Source organism: Argentina anserina, chromosome 4 (assembly GCF_933775445.1).
Source record: "Argentina anserina chromosome 4, drPotAnse1.1, whole genome shotgun sequence".
NCBI classification, from domain to species: domain Eukaryota; kingdom Viridiplantae; phylum Streptophyta; class Magnoliopsida; order Rosales; family Rosaceae; genus Argentina; species Argentina anserina.
In genome coordinates this window covers 25,950,332-25,966,208 of record NC_065875.1, presented here as the reverse complement: position 1 = coordinate 25,966,208, position 15,877 = coordinate 25,950,332, and the positions used below count along the sequence as shown (strand labels likewise).

Sequence of the window (15,877 nt, the reverse complement as noted above, 5' to 3'; positions counted from 1 at the left end):
AGCTGCTATATATCACACCGCTTGCTATATCATGGATATCATCTTCAATATGTAGATCGTGGTCGATGCCTAGGCGTAGCAATCGAATGCATAAGATGTGATATGGCAATTAATTAAGAATCGATGCAAGATAAAAACTAGCAAATTCTAGTTGTTTATTGTTTCTAGCTAGCTAGACGAATAAGCAGCTACGTGCTGATGATCGGATGTAGTGATTTTTCATATTATACTAAAGCAAAACACAAAAATCGATTGAAAAATTTGAAATGCAACATCAATTACTATATGCTTTTCCAATAAATGAAAACCTAGCCTTTTCACAAAAAGTGAATCATTCAGTAATCTCCATTGAATGGCTGCCTCAGATCGATCGAGTACATTTCGTATAAGGAAAATATGTCCATAGATTATTAAAAGGATCGAGCAAATTACCTTGAAAGTATTGAAACCACTTAGCTAGATTAATTAGTGGATATATGTTGGCGTTTCATGAGTTTTGTGGAGCTTTTCATGAAAGCTGACATTGCATTGGCATACATTTAGTGAATGAATGATTATATGTACTTACAAGGGTCTAGAATCAGCTGATTGATAATTACCGAACCAGGCAACGTACCAACTAGCAGGTTGATCCAGTCCATGCCATGTGAGACGACAATGCATAAATTGGTACGTCCTAATTTACCCAAACATTTCAGAGAAGAAAGCAGTGGTCCTATTACTCTTGCACGATCTACTGATCGATATGATTACACATCAGAAAAGATGAATATGTATATACGTGTATATATAGTAACTGTATGGCATATTTGTATACATATTTGACATGCATCTATTGAAAAGATACGCCGTTGTTTACCCCTTTATTCGATTCTTAATCGTTAGCTGGAAGAGATCGATCAACCCCTTGCGCACTCAACTCAATCCAAAGTCCTTAATTAGTTCTTGTACGCTTTTTAATGGAACTATGGAAGTAGATAATCATATGTACTGGTATCCGGAAGAACTAACATGGTACGTACGTATCAAGGATATTGATTGAATTGTTTTTCATTGTACGTTAAGATGTAGCCTGTAATAAGGAATACTTGGCTAGCTAGGTCAAAGATTCATAGCTAGCTTTACGGAAACAAAGAGTGTATTCTACTTTAAGGAAGCAGATGGTGAACTTGTTCAAAATTTTATCTACAGGAACATATATGTAGTTTATTACAAATCAATGTGCATAAAATTATCTTGGTATTAACTTTTTAGCTTTATGGTCATGATTTGTCAACAGAACTCAAACAATCTGGAAGATAAAAGATTCCCCAGTTAAATGCATAATTAAGTTTACCATATAGTACTTCCATTCATTTATTCAGGCTCAACCACATGCAATGACACTTTGTAATAGTGTATATATATCAAAGATACTACCTATGGGCTATGGCCTTTCTATATATATCTAGGGCTTGCTAGTGTGGACCTCAGATCTGAACCTAGCGATCGATCCAAACCCTAATTAGTCGTTCGAGCATAATTTCTAGCTGTGTACTGATTTAAAAATATACGCATAAACTGGGATGGTGGCCGGGGATGAATGATCGTTATGATAGATCAACTGGTAATCTTGATATGTAGAATGACCCCAAAGTTCAGTTTACAAAAACGCCAGTCTCTCTACATTTAGAGTGGCATAACTCGCAAAGCACTATGCACTTGCTAGCATATTAATTGCGTTGAATAAGTATAATAATCTAACGAAAGAATGAAAATAATGTGCTAGCTAGGCTATGTACATTCAGTTTTCTTCTACGTTTAACAGAGAAAACTTGACTCGCAAGCCAATTTTTCCTTTGACCAAGTTGAGCTTTGCTCCGGTGACTAACCAATGGCCAGGACTATCCTGCGGCCCTTTGCAGACATGTGAGGTGTTTACATGCTTCACAAATTTCTGCCTTGGCAATGGCACCGGTGGCCCTGCAGGAAACACACTCGAATCCAATATTACATTCTCCGCGGCAGGTTCTACTTTCTCTTTTCCCCAATAGTTCCCAGATAATGGTCTACTCATCGCATTCAAAAGGCCAGAGGACGACGATGATTTAGTTGAGGATGAGCATGACTCTGCCCAATTTGACTGTACTAAGAAAGAGTCCAAGACTTTGGAGAACAAGAGTCGAAGATGGACAACGTTCTTTGAGCCGTGTTGCTTCACCACAAGTTGTGCTCCTGAGACAATGAAGGCCGATGTTACGCCTGCAGACATCCATTTTGGGTCGTACGTTACCGGCGCTGTGCACACATGCGAGAACTTTTTCCCGTTTGTTGCTTCAAAGTACCGGTCATCATCAATCTCTTCTGATCCTCGCCATATCTTTGTGTCATCGATCTTGTTATCCAACATCAATGGGGTGTTTACTAGATGTTGAAGGTGGACGGCTAGCCTGAAAGATGTATAGGGCATTGTTGTGATCAATGATGGAGCTTAGAATTGATATCAGAGATATGCATGCATGTCGACGCATCGGTAGCTTCCCATCTAACTTTTGGTAAACAGGAAAATTTTATGCCTCGCTCTAATGTATTATATTAGATTACAGAAGCAAAATATTTTGACATGCACTACCTGTTACAGAAGCAGAACTTAAGTTTCTTCTGCTGGCCAGAATATTCACTAATGTGTTCCATTGGCATATTTTAGGATCCGCCATTGACGTATTAAATAACAGCATTATTGAAGAATGTCAATAAATCAAATATATACCTGTTGCATTTCATGCCCTCAAGAAACAAGCGCATCCCTGTGATGGGGGCATTATTTCCAACTCGAACCTATCAATGAAAAACAGCATAATAATTAGATGGATGGAATTTGCAGCCAGAGAAAATTTGAATTTTACAGTTGAATAAGTATTACCTGTGTGGTGTTCACATATAATTTAGGACCCATCATGCTGAAGTGAAGAGAAGGTGGTGATGGATTAGATTTGCTATTTGTGGCAGGACCCAAACGTAGGTCATTGTGAATGGGAGCCCAAACTTTGTGGGATACTTGAAATTCAAGAAAGTAGGGCAAATCAGCTATAGGAGGCTTATCTGCAGATACAGAAACACAATTCAAAGCGAATTAGATTAAAGAGAAGAAAGCGAGGTACGTACTGCTGTACTGAACTCAACACACTCGAAAATTTAAACCATGCATAGTGTCGACCCATGATTTGCAGAATCTAGCTTTCAAGTTTCAAACTAGCTAGCTAGGGTTATTGCTTTTCCTTGGATTTGGGTGTTTGTTAGAAGCTAACTTACATCTTATATAGAGGTTGATGGCATGGGACAAGAAACCTTTGCCGGGAACACCTTTCAGTAGAGAAGTGATAGGAATGAAGCTGTACTGAATTGCGTCCGGCATTGACGGAACTGTTTGAAGCCACTCACTGTGGCTACTGGCCGATGGATCACCTCCCCTTTTAGAGCTTATCACAGTGATTCCCTGAAATATGTACGGTTAATCTGTGGTGTTGTTGATCGACAATGATATCAATTATCGCATTATATAGTTTTGCTTGGAATTAGTTACAGGAAAACTAGCTAGCTAAGTTAATACATGTAGCAAACTTACACCTCCAACTTACATTTTTTGTGTTTGTGGTGGAGAACCCATTGATGGCGACGGATTGTGGAGAATCAAAGATATTGAATGCCTGTGGTGCCTGCAAATACATAATACTATGACTAAGAACAAAGTTGATTGGCTTATTTGGCTACAATCCAAAATCTCGAAGTTTATGAATTGAATCTCTTAATCTCTTTAAGAGAGTCGCCACTCATTGATTGCCGGTCAATTTTGGGCAGACAGTACGATATTGTTACTCTCGAGGTTAAGCATAATAGATATTGTTGGGGTCATTCCAAAAATATGCATATTGTTTGGTACCTTGTGTTTATGATCTTTCGATTTGGAGAGGAGTGGGGAGAAATTACATGTCCCTGTAAAGTGCTGATCTCCGAGCTCATGTAAGTGTGTTCTGAGGTCTGATGGTTCCATATATGATGATTTATCTTGCTTAACCAACACCAAATCCTGACCCCCAACATCCAAACCCACCACGATGTGCGTCCCATATTTCTGTATGAATCTGCGCTCCACCAATACTCAATATCAATATTAATTAGTTACAATAGTCTACAGCCCCAATGTGGGACTTTTATACAATTATTAGAGTCAGATTGATGAATGACTGGCTAAGAGGGCTGCTAATTAAGCAAGCGCAGTCCACTAACTAATATCGAGTTAGGAACTAGCTGGTAATTTTGACTGTATATTTGAATCTTGTAAAGAACTGCGTTCCAATACATTGAATACAAACTCGATCATCATCTTATACCGTTGGCTCTATTAGGAAACTAAAACTAGAGGAAACTCCATCGAAGAGGCATCGAAAACCATAAGAGATGAGGGCGCAGAGTCAGTGGTCAAAGAATCATATTTCATTCAATATACAATGGCCTATTTCATTCAATATATCAATGCCGTCTCAATTGCTTATTTATATAACAATTGCTAGCAAATCGTGGCGTAGACATGGGCATGATTGGCTTTCATATTTTATCTGGGCCACTGCTCAGTCTTTCTATACTTAATCCGGCAGTGATATATGCAAAAGGAATTAAAATGGGATTACGTACGAAATAGATTACTAATAAGATTAAAATTACCAATTAGATTGACTAAGAACAGGTAAAAACTTTGGATGACGGCATTCATAGTCAATCAATCGTGCCCGTCGTATATGAAAGTAACACTTAACTAGAAATAGAAAGTGCACAGAAGGTGATCACAATATATATATATATATATATATATATATATTCATATAGTTCATCCTACTACACGTCCGACGCAATTTTCTCAAAATATTCTCATTGAAATATAAAATGAGTGAAAACCAAACTATGACATTTGAGTACTTATGAAGAACTTCACAAGTTGTTACAGGTAGGTTTATAAGTATATATTAGGTAAATCGATCACTATATAATATATATTGACTTGTCCATCAGTGGACTATTATATAATTAATATAAAATCTTCTGAAAACAATCGATGGATCTTCGGCTTAATCAGAAAAGCGGTCACAAATCACAACCCTAAGAACTTTTTTTTATCAAACCCTAAGCACTTACACTATTAGCCATTGCTGTATGGACGGTTTATATAATGTCGGATTATATATACTCTCTTTTTTTCTGCTTCAGTAAAATGAGATTTCCGTAAGAAAAAAAAAACAACAACAAAAAGTAAAAATCCCATGTTTTTCTTGTATTGATCAACAACCTTGAGGAAATTACGTACCTTGAAATGGCAAATGGGTCCCAAGTGGACGGAACGGCGCCGCGAACTTCATCGGCGAGAACAAGAGGGTACCTATCGATGTGAACACTGAAGAAGATAATAAAGTAGCCATCCACACCCAAGCATTTGATATTGGCCGCATCACTCCCCCACGAACCACTATCGAACTCAAACAACGAATTGAACAACCCCGACGGCACTTTCCCGGGAACACTCGACCTCTGGTTGATATACTCCGACATCTGACTGAAGCTGTACATGTCGGTCTGGTTCCTCGTCCGGTCTCCCTTGTCGCATTTAATGTCGCCGGAGACGTTCGCAATGGTACCAAAACCAGGTATGACGAGATCTCTTTTGCCACCTTCGTTTAGGGCAACCAACCGTCGTTTGCCTTTGCAATAGTTAAGCCGGAAATCCGACGTCAAATCGAAGCCTTTGCCTAAACTGGCCAGAACCCTCTCGACGATTTTGCCATCGAGACTAGTAGTGGTCGTGAGCATCATCTCCTTCTCTTTCTCTTTCTCCGAATGGAGAATGTCTCCGAAGCTCATCATCTTGAAGGAAAAAATGGGAAAAAGTAGGAGACAAACCAGAGAATGTTTAAGACTCGGTGTACTTTAGTTGCGTATTTATATTCATTTCCAACCTGATGAGGTAGAACTGTAGAAGAAGACTCGGTAGTAGTCGGATATAGATGTGAACTAGGGAATAGTATGAGTAAGGGAGAAAGATATTATTATACGATTTAATACCTAAAAGTCATTGATTCTTTTTTATGTTTTTTTTCAATCATGCTAATCATTTACGTATATATGATAATTGGAAATTTCCTAAATTAAAGGATTGACAGCCACTATCGTCAGCTTCACATGCACCAGTTTAAGACTATTAATTTCACAATTAGTCTAACGTTCAAATTTTTTTTTCGATTATATAGAATTAGTCTTACGTTCAAAACATTGTAAACCAACATTTAGTAGTATATGAATGTCTATCATAAATTCATACTTATTTTATATAGTAACCGATACGTGGACCGTGTGGTGGAAGGTAACGAGTTCTATTTGATTGTTTGTGGGTTTAGCAATGTATAGTAACATTGTACATTTCAGTGCTGCGGCAATTTGCAAACCTTAATTAAGCAAATTTGGAGTTTGGAACCTTAATTACGAAGTTGAAATTAAGGTAGCTACTAGCTAACTACCCATCATTCTCATTATAACTTAGTAACCATGATCAAGTGAAATTTCTTCCATGTACAAATAAAATCTAACATCAATAAATTTAGAAAGTTATTCCAAACTATAGAAATGAAATTGCGTCGTTTACTAATTTTAAGGAATAAAAAAATATATATCTTATACAAAATCACCAGACGTGTTGTTTTTCCGGGTTCAGCTGTTGTGCAGCGTTGTATGCTATACATACATAATTGAATGGTGGATAGAGGGCTGTCAGAAAATGCACGTGTTGTGTGTGTGAGTGTGTATGGTAGATTCTGCTATTGCATCCTATGCAGCTGCGCACAGCAGAATTTCCCTGGTTTTACTCCCCTCATGGGTTTCCTCTCAACCAAACCAACATAGCGTTCCTCTACTCTTTGCTTCTGCTCCTTCTCGACGGGGACGTGGATGGCGTTTTCGCCTATGCGTTTTGGGATGGATAGGGTTTGTAGTATATCTCGGTGATGTCCTGCTAGTTTTGCTTCCGGTTTGATCGATTGCCAGTCAGGGGTCTATTCCTCGTGTTATGAAGTGGTGGTTGCAGCCCTTGTGATGTGGGTTTCACCGGTGGGACTGGGTTTGTTTGATCGGTGTGGTTTCAGGGTTGGCTTTGCCACGACTGGATCTGGGCTGGGTTGTTGTCTTTGTCAGTGTCGGCCGACTTTCATAGGCGGCGACAATCAGATCTTCACCTGAGGGAGGCTCAGTTACTGTTGATGGTGTCAAATCGGGCAGGAGGGCATCTTTTCCTTTCAGGTTGGAATAATCTTCGCTTAGTTTTGGCGGTCTTGCTCGGAGTTCATCTCCCTTCTCGTCAACTCGGAGTTCTTGGTTCTGTTCTCTCTCCTTTTGGTTGTCGGAGGGTTGCAGGCTGGATCAACGACTTTTAGCTTCAGCCTTGCTTTTCCTGTCACTGGGGGCTGCGGTTTCTCGGCGATGTGGTTTATGTGTTGTTTCTTGGGCCTTCCTTAGCTGGGGTCGCGTTTTCAATTTGCATTGTCCAAGTCCAGGCGCAAAAGGATCCTTGGCTTTGCCATCTCCTTCTCTCACTGACCAGCTCGGATTCATGCTGGTTCGACGCTAGTTTTAGTCTTATAGTTTGTGTTGTTCTTATGTCTAGGCCCGAGCGTTTCTTTACATTTTCTGTGTTAAGTCTTGGTTCAGATTTCTTGTCTGAAATCTCGTTTGGTCTTTCTCGCTATTTCCCTATTGGGTTTAGTGTTTGAGATCATACTCCTTTGTAATCCTTCATTATCAATGAAGTTCTCTTTAAATAATAATAAAAAGGAATAGGAGACCCATTTTTCTCTCAAGAGCACATCACCAATTGCAAACATGACCCTTTTATCTTTTAACTAAATCATAATCTTTAAAAAAAATAGAGAAAATTATAGTTAAACCCAATAATGGAGCACGTCTTTAAATCTAAGCTCACACACATTTTTTCTTTCATTCTACACCCATAATCGTTTATTATTATTAATTTTTATTTTTGTATAAGTCTAATCTACTCTTCTAACATATAAAAAGTTATACTAAATAATTTTCCTAATCTTAGGTTTTAAAATCAAGTTTAAATGTGAAGCTCATCAATTGTATCCATAATTATTTCATTGTATTTAATTCATACTGCTAACATCAATGTGTATATATATTCATCACAAAATTCAATTTTGCAACTTCTTGTTCTTTTTCTATCAATTCCATTTTGCAAAATTTTGCACCATTTCTTATTTTTAAACAATAGGGGCTAGTCATATGAAGATTATATGAGAAATTCATATGAATGTATATAAGGTACTAAAGAATCTTGATTTAGTAAGTGTTTCGTTTCGTGAGGTACATATTGTTCTGGTTGAATTATCTTTTTTTCTTTCTTGTTAGGTATATTGTCACATTAATCCATTGTAAGAGGTATTAAACAATATTTTGGACAAGAATCATAGGTATATACATACACTATAACATCTAATAAAAATGCATATTAAACTTCTCTTGTATATTGTCTTCCTCAATAAAATGTAGATTTCTATATATGAGACATATATTTATGAACTAGGAATTCTACGTGAACATTCTAAATTGATATGATTCACATTCTTAGGTTGTAATTAAAAAGATACCTACTAACTAGGTTAAATACTTATAAAGTCCTACATACCTTTAATGTATGAATGAAACTTAAAAATCAGAAAAAAAAACTATGATATAACAAAGTTCTTCAAGTTAATAACCTAACAATTTTCAAATTTCACGAATATAAATCTTAAATCACCAAATTATAAATTTTACATTCATTATCTTAAGGTATTTGAATATAATCTATTGGTAATAATGATGAGTTGAAAGGAAACTTGCAAAATCATATTCAATCTATAATTAAGGTAAAAAAAATTAATACCAAAGTTAACTAATTAGAATTAAATAGTGGTAATATGTAATTTTTGTTAAAATAAAAGACAATCTAGTATCTTATTTGATAATATTTGAATAAAAGTTATAATTAAATAATATGTGAGTTTATTTTAAAAACATGTAAAAAAATGGATATGTAATGAAAGACTCCAAAAAATTAATCATCTTCATTGGAACAATAATTAAATTAGGAATGTCATATCGATCAATTGGTCACAGAATCGAAGTATGGAAAGGGGCTTTTGTATTAGACTTTTTGGTGGACCGTGTACACTCATTAGCTACTAGGACTGGCAAAGTGTTCGTTTTCTTCAGTGTGAAATGGGAAAAAGAGGCGAAAACAAAAACAAACTATGGCCAATCTCAGACGTATGAAACTAGTACTAGTTCTAAATTCTGATAAACAAATTATTAGCGCGTTGATGTGACGATGATACTGACCTCTGAAGCAGTCGACTACAATGACGTCTCGAGGACCCGACTTTGGATGACCACTAGACACTAGTTCTCAGTTCCATTACATTAAAGTAACTAAACTCTTCCTCTAACGAAAGAAGACCTCGAACAAATGCCTAGTCAAATTATATCTTTAGGAAACAAGTGTTTAATGTTCAACAGGGGAAAACAATGGTGTGTTTGGTGAAATGATTTATGAAGGAGCTATACTCTTCAATGTTATTGGTGAAATAAAATACTAAAAGTTCAATGTCCTTCGTCTTTCTGTGTCATGATTCCTTGAATAAGTATCTACGCATTTTCTCGACTCTGAACTTTGCTGTAGCTCGAGTTCTTCAGTTAGAACTTGGAACCTTCTGTTTGTATGGACATTACAGTGGAAGTCGATCATGTCTACATCACTATCGGCGATGAAGTACCCAAAACAAAGTTCAGAAGTATAAAAGCTACGGACCTAAAGTTTCAGTCTTTCACGTCAACCACGACCAGGACCAAAGGACCTCATATCTTCTTCTGAAACCTTTTATGTGTTCACATGGATGATGGCTGTTGTGAACTAGACAAACTGGTACGTACAGACGTACTTCTTTACTTTCCACTGGTGATTTTTGCTTCTTCCACAAAGACTCCCCACACACGCTTATACAAGAACTAGTTTCATTGCTAATCATGCAGACTGAGAACCCCCAGCTTCCCTACTCTTACCAGTTCACTCGGAATTCGGCAATACTAAACACATCCAGTACCGTTCTGGCACGTACTTGCCAAGCAAGATTAGTTCCCAAGTATGAAACCGAATGTAGTTACTTACGAGATCACCATTCGGCCCCAAAATGCCATTCACAAGTCTGCAGATCCTGTAATTCACTCCCAACATAAGACCATACAGTCGCCTTCACCAACACACTGATAGCAGTGCTGAGAATATACCATTACTAGAATGTAGAAAGTAGCTCAGATGTGAGACATAGTCTCGTCTTACCGTATAAGAAACGATGTCATCTCTGAATTGATCATATTGTGCTCGTCTCTCGGGGTCCAGACTCCTCAACAGAAAGTTGCAAAGGGCATAATAACTCGAGTAGAAATGAACCAACCAACAATGGGTTAGATAGATCCAAAATCCAGGTCCATCTCTGGGAACCTGTTGCATATGGCATATTAACTTGAGTAGAAATGAACCAACCAACAATGGGTTATATAGATCCAAAATCCAGGTCCATCTCTGGGAAGGTTCCCAGAGATAGAACACATGCAATGCCATTTCATATTGCAACCATATATGCTAGATGTTCTTCATGATCAATGATGTTAAGACTGCTTTCAATCCTACTCTTAACATTGACCTGGGCCACTTGGGTAAGAGCCAACTATCAAACTATGTATGGACACAACGGACACATACAAACAACGGAAAGGAAACAAATTCTGAGCTAATGATGCAGTATAATATGGAAGTGAAGAACCCTTTCAAAATTACATATGATAGCAGGTATCCAGAAGGCAAAAGGCAATGGTGCAAGGAAAAAGGATAACAGAATGACAAGGTTCCAATCAACCAACAAACAAGACACAGGATACGAACAATATGGACGGACAGCATTATTCAACAAAAGAACATGATAACAGATTAGCATGTAAAAACAAGACATGAAGTACATGAGGTATTACAAGATAAGCTTAGAAAAGACATACTGACAGAAGTTGTGAAATCAAACGAAATGGAGTGCAAGAAGACATCGAGTAGCTTCCGCCATCCAACCAATGGCCGCAATGAGAAGGATTGACTAAAAACCATCCTAACCATAAGTATGAAATCTCAGACGCACACCAAAAAAGAAAGTATGAAGTATACCCATGATGAAAATAGCAACTCTACTCTTAGATAGCATATCGAATACCATCAGACATACCAACTCAAACAAGAAGAGAATATTTGAAAACAGGCAAGGGCAAATTCAATCTTTTTAAGGGAAGCTAATAGCTAACACAATAATCAGGAACAAAGTTCCCCTATTCAAGGGTATATTATCAATTGCAGTAAAGCAAGTTTGGATTACATGCACAGACACATCTACAGATTTACAGCAACAAATGCCAAAAAGAGTCTGATTGCACAATTTTCTTAAGACTACAGTCATTTACATGATTCACGAGAAAAGCAGGGAAATAGAAAATAATGTGCAAGCACCATTCAGCTTACACTATAGCAGTCACAAAGAGCGAAGACGAAGTGCACCTATCTTTTGTCTTTCAGAAAGTCTACAGAGATGTTTTGCTCAGAAACAGATGCCAAACCCTGCAGCATCCTAACAATCTCCACCGTGTCATCTAGATAATACTTGGCTTTGCTGGGTTTTCGACAAACTGTACACGCGAATACCTCTGCTCTGGGAGCAATTGATGGGCCTTCCATGGAAGTTGTAATTACCTCAAACATGTCTTCATCAGATCGGTCATCCCCTATGCAGAGAACAAAGTCTGGTAGCATTTCCCTTTCTTGCATGGTGGAAAGTAGGCGTTTAGCGACCAGTCCCTTGCTTACACCCTGCATATATGCAAGTATGGCTTTGATCAGAAAATGGAAATTGTAATTCATTTTCCTATCATTTATATCTAATGTATAATCTCACAATATATGAAAACAATGTTCAAAATTATAGTGGTTTTAGGTTGGAATAAAATCTACCACCTGCTTAGTTTAGTAAAACAAAGTAAAATTGTTTCTCAAAAATTGAGCATAAATCCTATCAATGATCCTATATTCCACAAACAGAGCGGTAGCTCATCCCATTTCAATATTTTATGCTATCAAATCCAACTGGATAAGTAACTGATTGTCTATATTTCTCTTATTCAAACATCAGTCATTATTCATTGCCAAGATGTTTGGCGAAGTCAACAGGAAACATCTTGGCAATCTCAACAGGAAAATTAAAGAGCTATTTAAAGGATGTATCCAATCATGACAGAGACACTTATACTTTAGAATCAACACACTCCTACATCAAGTGAACATGAACTATGTCATATTAAAGGGAAGAACTTGGACTAAATGTATATTATTGTTAGAAAGAAGCAACGTATGAATGAGGTTTCAACATTTTCTATTGCTAATAACCAAATATATATCATCTTACTTAATATTAAAACATCTCAGTCAGACCTAACACGCTCCTAATACAGATACATTGACTAATAGTGTGTTGGAAGGATACACTGCATAATCATAGGCTTTTGTTGTCCACATTTTAGTTACTTTATGTTTAACATTAGGATACGGGTCAGATAGGTTATAGAAATTTAAGATCAGTTTTTACAGAACAGTAAAGATTGCAAGAAGGCCTAGACCAAACCTGTGGTTTAACTTCCACAAAAGTCTGCCCACTTTTAACAGTGACAGGTTCATTGGCAAGCACACTTTCAAGATGATCCATAAGTTCCTTGGCTTGGCATGATCCAAAGTCTGGATCTGCGTCCTCATAACACCAGAGAAGTGAAGTTTCCTTATCTTCAATGGTGGAACCGTCAGTTGTTTCTGTGTAAAGTTTCATGACAGGCTCTGCAATCTGCTTCCAGCTACTGTCTGCAACTGGTACCAATGTTTCCCATTCTGTATCTTGCTTCGACCTGAATCCATACAATCATTAGTTTCAACTATAACCCAAACTAGCTTCTTTCAAAGAGCAGAAAGTTTGAAGTTTTGTACAAATTTACCGTAGAAAGTAGCCATGCTCAGCTGCAAGTCCAAGTTTCTCACAAGGAGAGAACCAATCAGCAAGTGTTTTTCGACTCTTAGCACTAACAATTAAAACCATGTTGTTCTTGTCACGGCATAGACTATTCAGGATTTCGATCGATTTCGAATTTGGGCTCTTGTCAATGGATGCCTGAGGCTTCAATGTGCCATCATAGTCAAGAAGGATTGCCCTAGTTGTAGTCCTTTTATAGGCTGACACTATGTATTCAACAGAGAGCTTCTTGAAGTTTGGATCAAGAGCCACAACTCTAAAACTCAACCCAAACCCAATACCCCAACACCTTTGACGCAAGTGACCCTTGCAAGTCCTTTCCAAGTCTTGGAGGAAACTGCGAGCCCAGTAACCAACGTCATGCGTGCTGACATATTTATAATGCTTCTCATGCCGAAGCTGTTTTTCTGGCTCAGCCATCTCCAGAGAACAGTCCATTGCATCAGCCACAGCATCAATATTCCAGGGGTTCACACGAATTGCTCCACTCAAAGAAGGAGAGCAGCCAATGAACTCAGAGACAACTAACATACTCTTCTTGGGAACAGAAGAATCCAATCCCAAAACCTTATCCAATTTCTCATTTCCTTGACGACTAATAATGTATTCATATGGTATCAAATTCATTCCATCCCGGACAGCCGTAACTAAACAACACTCTGCAACAACATAGTATGCAATTCTCTCACAAAACTTAAGTGGCTCATCAATCAACACAACAGGCTTATACCCAGGTTTGCCAAATGCTTCATTAATTCGCTTCACCGTTGACGATGTCTCAGCCTGAACTTCTTTCACATCATTTCCCCGACCCCTGGCTGGATTGGCTATCTGCACCAACACAACCTTTCCCTGCCACTCTGGATGCTGAATAAGCAGCTGCTCCATTGCCAACAGCTTCAGACTTATGCCCTTAAATATATCCATGTCATCGACTCCAAGTAGCATTATCCTACCCCGATCACAGAACTGTGTCTTGAGCTCAGCAACCTTAGCTTCCGTCTCTGGGAGGCTCAAAACAGATTGTAGTTGACCCATGTGTATGCCTACCGGCAGAATTTTGATGCTAACAGTCCGACCATAATACTCGAGACCTATATAACCTCTCTTGGATTCATAACTAAGACCAAGCATTCGACTACAGCAGGAGAGAAAATGCCTTGCATAATCAAATGTATGGAATCCAATCAAATCAGAATTCAAAAGGGCTCTTAGAATCTCTTCCCTAATAGGCAATGTCTTGTAAATTTCCGATGAAGGGAAAGGACTATGCAAGAAAAACCCAAGTTTCACTCGATTGAATCTCTTCCGCAAGAAAGTAGGCAACACCATCAGATGATAATCATGTATCCACACAAAATCATCTTCCGGGTTAATGACTTCCATGATCCTATCAGCAAATATCTTATTCACTGACACATATGCTTGCCACGACGACCGGTTAAACCTCCCACCAAGGTCCGGTGACAACGGCAGCATATAATGAAACAATGGCCACAACTGCTGCTTGCAAAAGCCATGATAGTACCGGCTAAAAAGATCCGGTGGGAGAAAAGTAGGGACACATTTAAAAGTCTCGAGCAGGATTTGGGAAACCTCATCTTGCTCATTGGGGTGAATCTCTTCCTTAAGACACCCCACATAAATAACCTCAATCTCATCATCTCCTAAACCATCTTTCAGTTGGAGTGGCAATGAATTCTCATCCCAACTAAAAATCCAACCTTTACTGGTATCAGACTTTCTCTGAGCTCTAATGGGGAGCTGGTTAGCAACTATAATGATCCGGTCACGCTGGACCGACGATGACGACACCTCGGAGCACACACTCTCCGACTTGTCGTCATCAACATCAGATATCAAGCCAGCCACAGTCATTATACGTGGCATTCTCCGGCCAATTCGGCCGAAAGTTGGGGACTCGCCTGAGGCAAGCTCCAACAGATTGGAATACGATTTCGATACCATTTTCAACTCTATAAACTACAGCAGAACCCCAATAAGTCAAACATCCCAACTTAAAAAGCACAACCCCTTAATGAAATCCTAAGCTGAATCAAAGCAATGGAATGAGATTCATATCAACACTAGACTTGAACAAACATTCAAACTAGACACTGTCACACACTCAGCAAAAGACTAGAAATTGAACTGAAAGATTCAAACTTGGGGGAACAACAAGAGCTGAAATATGAAGCAGAACTAGAGAGATTCAAACTTTAAACAGAATTGAGATGTTACCGGTTTAAAGGACCCAACTTTGTAAGAACCCAACTTTGAAATTGGAAATTGGGAAAGGTGGAAAAGAAGTGAAGATTTTTGAGGTGAATAAAAATCTCTCTGAAGTGAGAATTGAGAAGGGGAAAAGAAAGGCTTAAAATTTGGTAGCTTAAAGGTTGGTAATCACTAATCAGTCTTCCCTTATAAGCTCCTCTCACTCCTCTTCTCTCTCTCTCTCTCTCTCTCTCTCTCTCTCTCTCTCTCTCTCTCTAGAAAGCTAAGCTCAAAGAGTCAAAGAGACCCACCGAGGCAAACAAAAAATAGTGGGGGATAATGTTGTTGTTGTTCTTAGCCAATTTACTTTGTTTTTCACCACCATTGTGTTTAGATTTTTTTAGATTATCTGGTTTCTTTGTTTCTTTCAATGAGGGAAAGCGGAATATGGACCGTTGGATGCGGTCCTTGACCTGGAG

General features: G+C 38.2%; 2 protein-coding genes across 2 annotated transcripts; both read right to left on the bottom strand.

The window, feature by feature from the left end:
* Positions 1-1,604: 1,604 nt before the first annotated feature.
* LOC126792532 (MACPF domain-containing protein At1g14780) lies at positions 1,605-5,913 on the bottom strand. The gene is made up of 7 exons (XM_050518938.1): positions 5,339-5,913; positions 3,920-4,121; positions 3,618-3,695; positions 3,292-3,475; positions 2,903-3,081; positions 2,750-2,817; positions 1,605-2,429 (listed from the first exon to the last, which is right to left on the bottom strand). The coding sequence occupies exons 1-7, from the start codon at positions 5,890-5,892 to the stop codon at positions 1,784-1,786; spliced, it is 1,911 nt and encodes a 636-aa protein (XP_050374895.1). The 5' UTR covers positions 5,893-5,913; the 3' UTR covers positions 1,605-1,783.
* A 3,634-nt stretch (positions 5,914-9,547) lies between these two features.
* On the bottom strand, positions 9,548-15,590 carry LOC126792531 (alpha,alpha-trehalose-phosphate synthase [UDP-forming] 6). The gene is made up of 5 exons (XM_050518937.1): positions 13,150-15,590; positions 12,789-13,062; positions 11,128-11,980; positions 10,415-10,576; positions 9,548-10,289 (listed from the first exon to the last, which is right to left on the bottom strand). The coding sequence occupies exons 1-3, from the start codon at positions 15,150-15,152 to the stop codon at positions 11,672-11,674; spliced, it is 2,586 nt and encodes an 861-aa protein (XP_050374894.1). The 5' UTR covers positions 15,153-15,590; the 3' UTR covers positions 9,548-10,289; positions 10,415-10,576; positions 11,128-11,671.
* Between the last annotated feature and the right edge of the window lie 287 nt (positions 15,591-15,877).

Excerpts from the sequence above, each read along its gene's own strand:
- LOC126792532 (XM_050518938.1), bottom strand. The coding sequence starts at position 5,892 with ATGATGAGCTTCGGAGACATTCTCCATTCGGAGAAAGAGAAAGAGAAG. Across the intron at positions 3,696-3,919 it reads CGAAAGATCATAAACACAAG|GCACCACAGGCATTCAATAT; the intron begins GTACCAAACAAT and ends ATGTATTTGCAG. Across the intron at positions 3,082-3,291 it reads CATCAACCTCTATATAAGAT|ATAAGCCTCCTATAGCTGAT; the intron begins GTAAGTTAGCTT and ends CTGTATCTGCAG.
- LOC126792531 (XM_050518937.1), bottom strand. The coding sequence starts at position 15,152 with ATGGTATCGAAATCGTATTCCAATCTGTTGGAGCTTGCCTCAGGCGAG. Across the intron at positions 13,063-13,149 it reads GAGCATGGCTACTTTCTACG|GTCGAAGCAAGATACAGAAT; the intron begins GTAAATTTGTAC and ends GTATGGATTCAG. Across the intron at positions 11,981-12,788 it reads TTGTGGAAGTTAAACCACAG|GGTGTAAGCAAGGGACTGGT; the intron begins GTTTGGTCTAGG and ends GCATATATGCAG.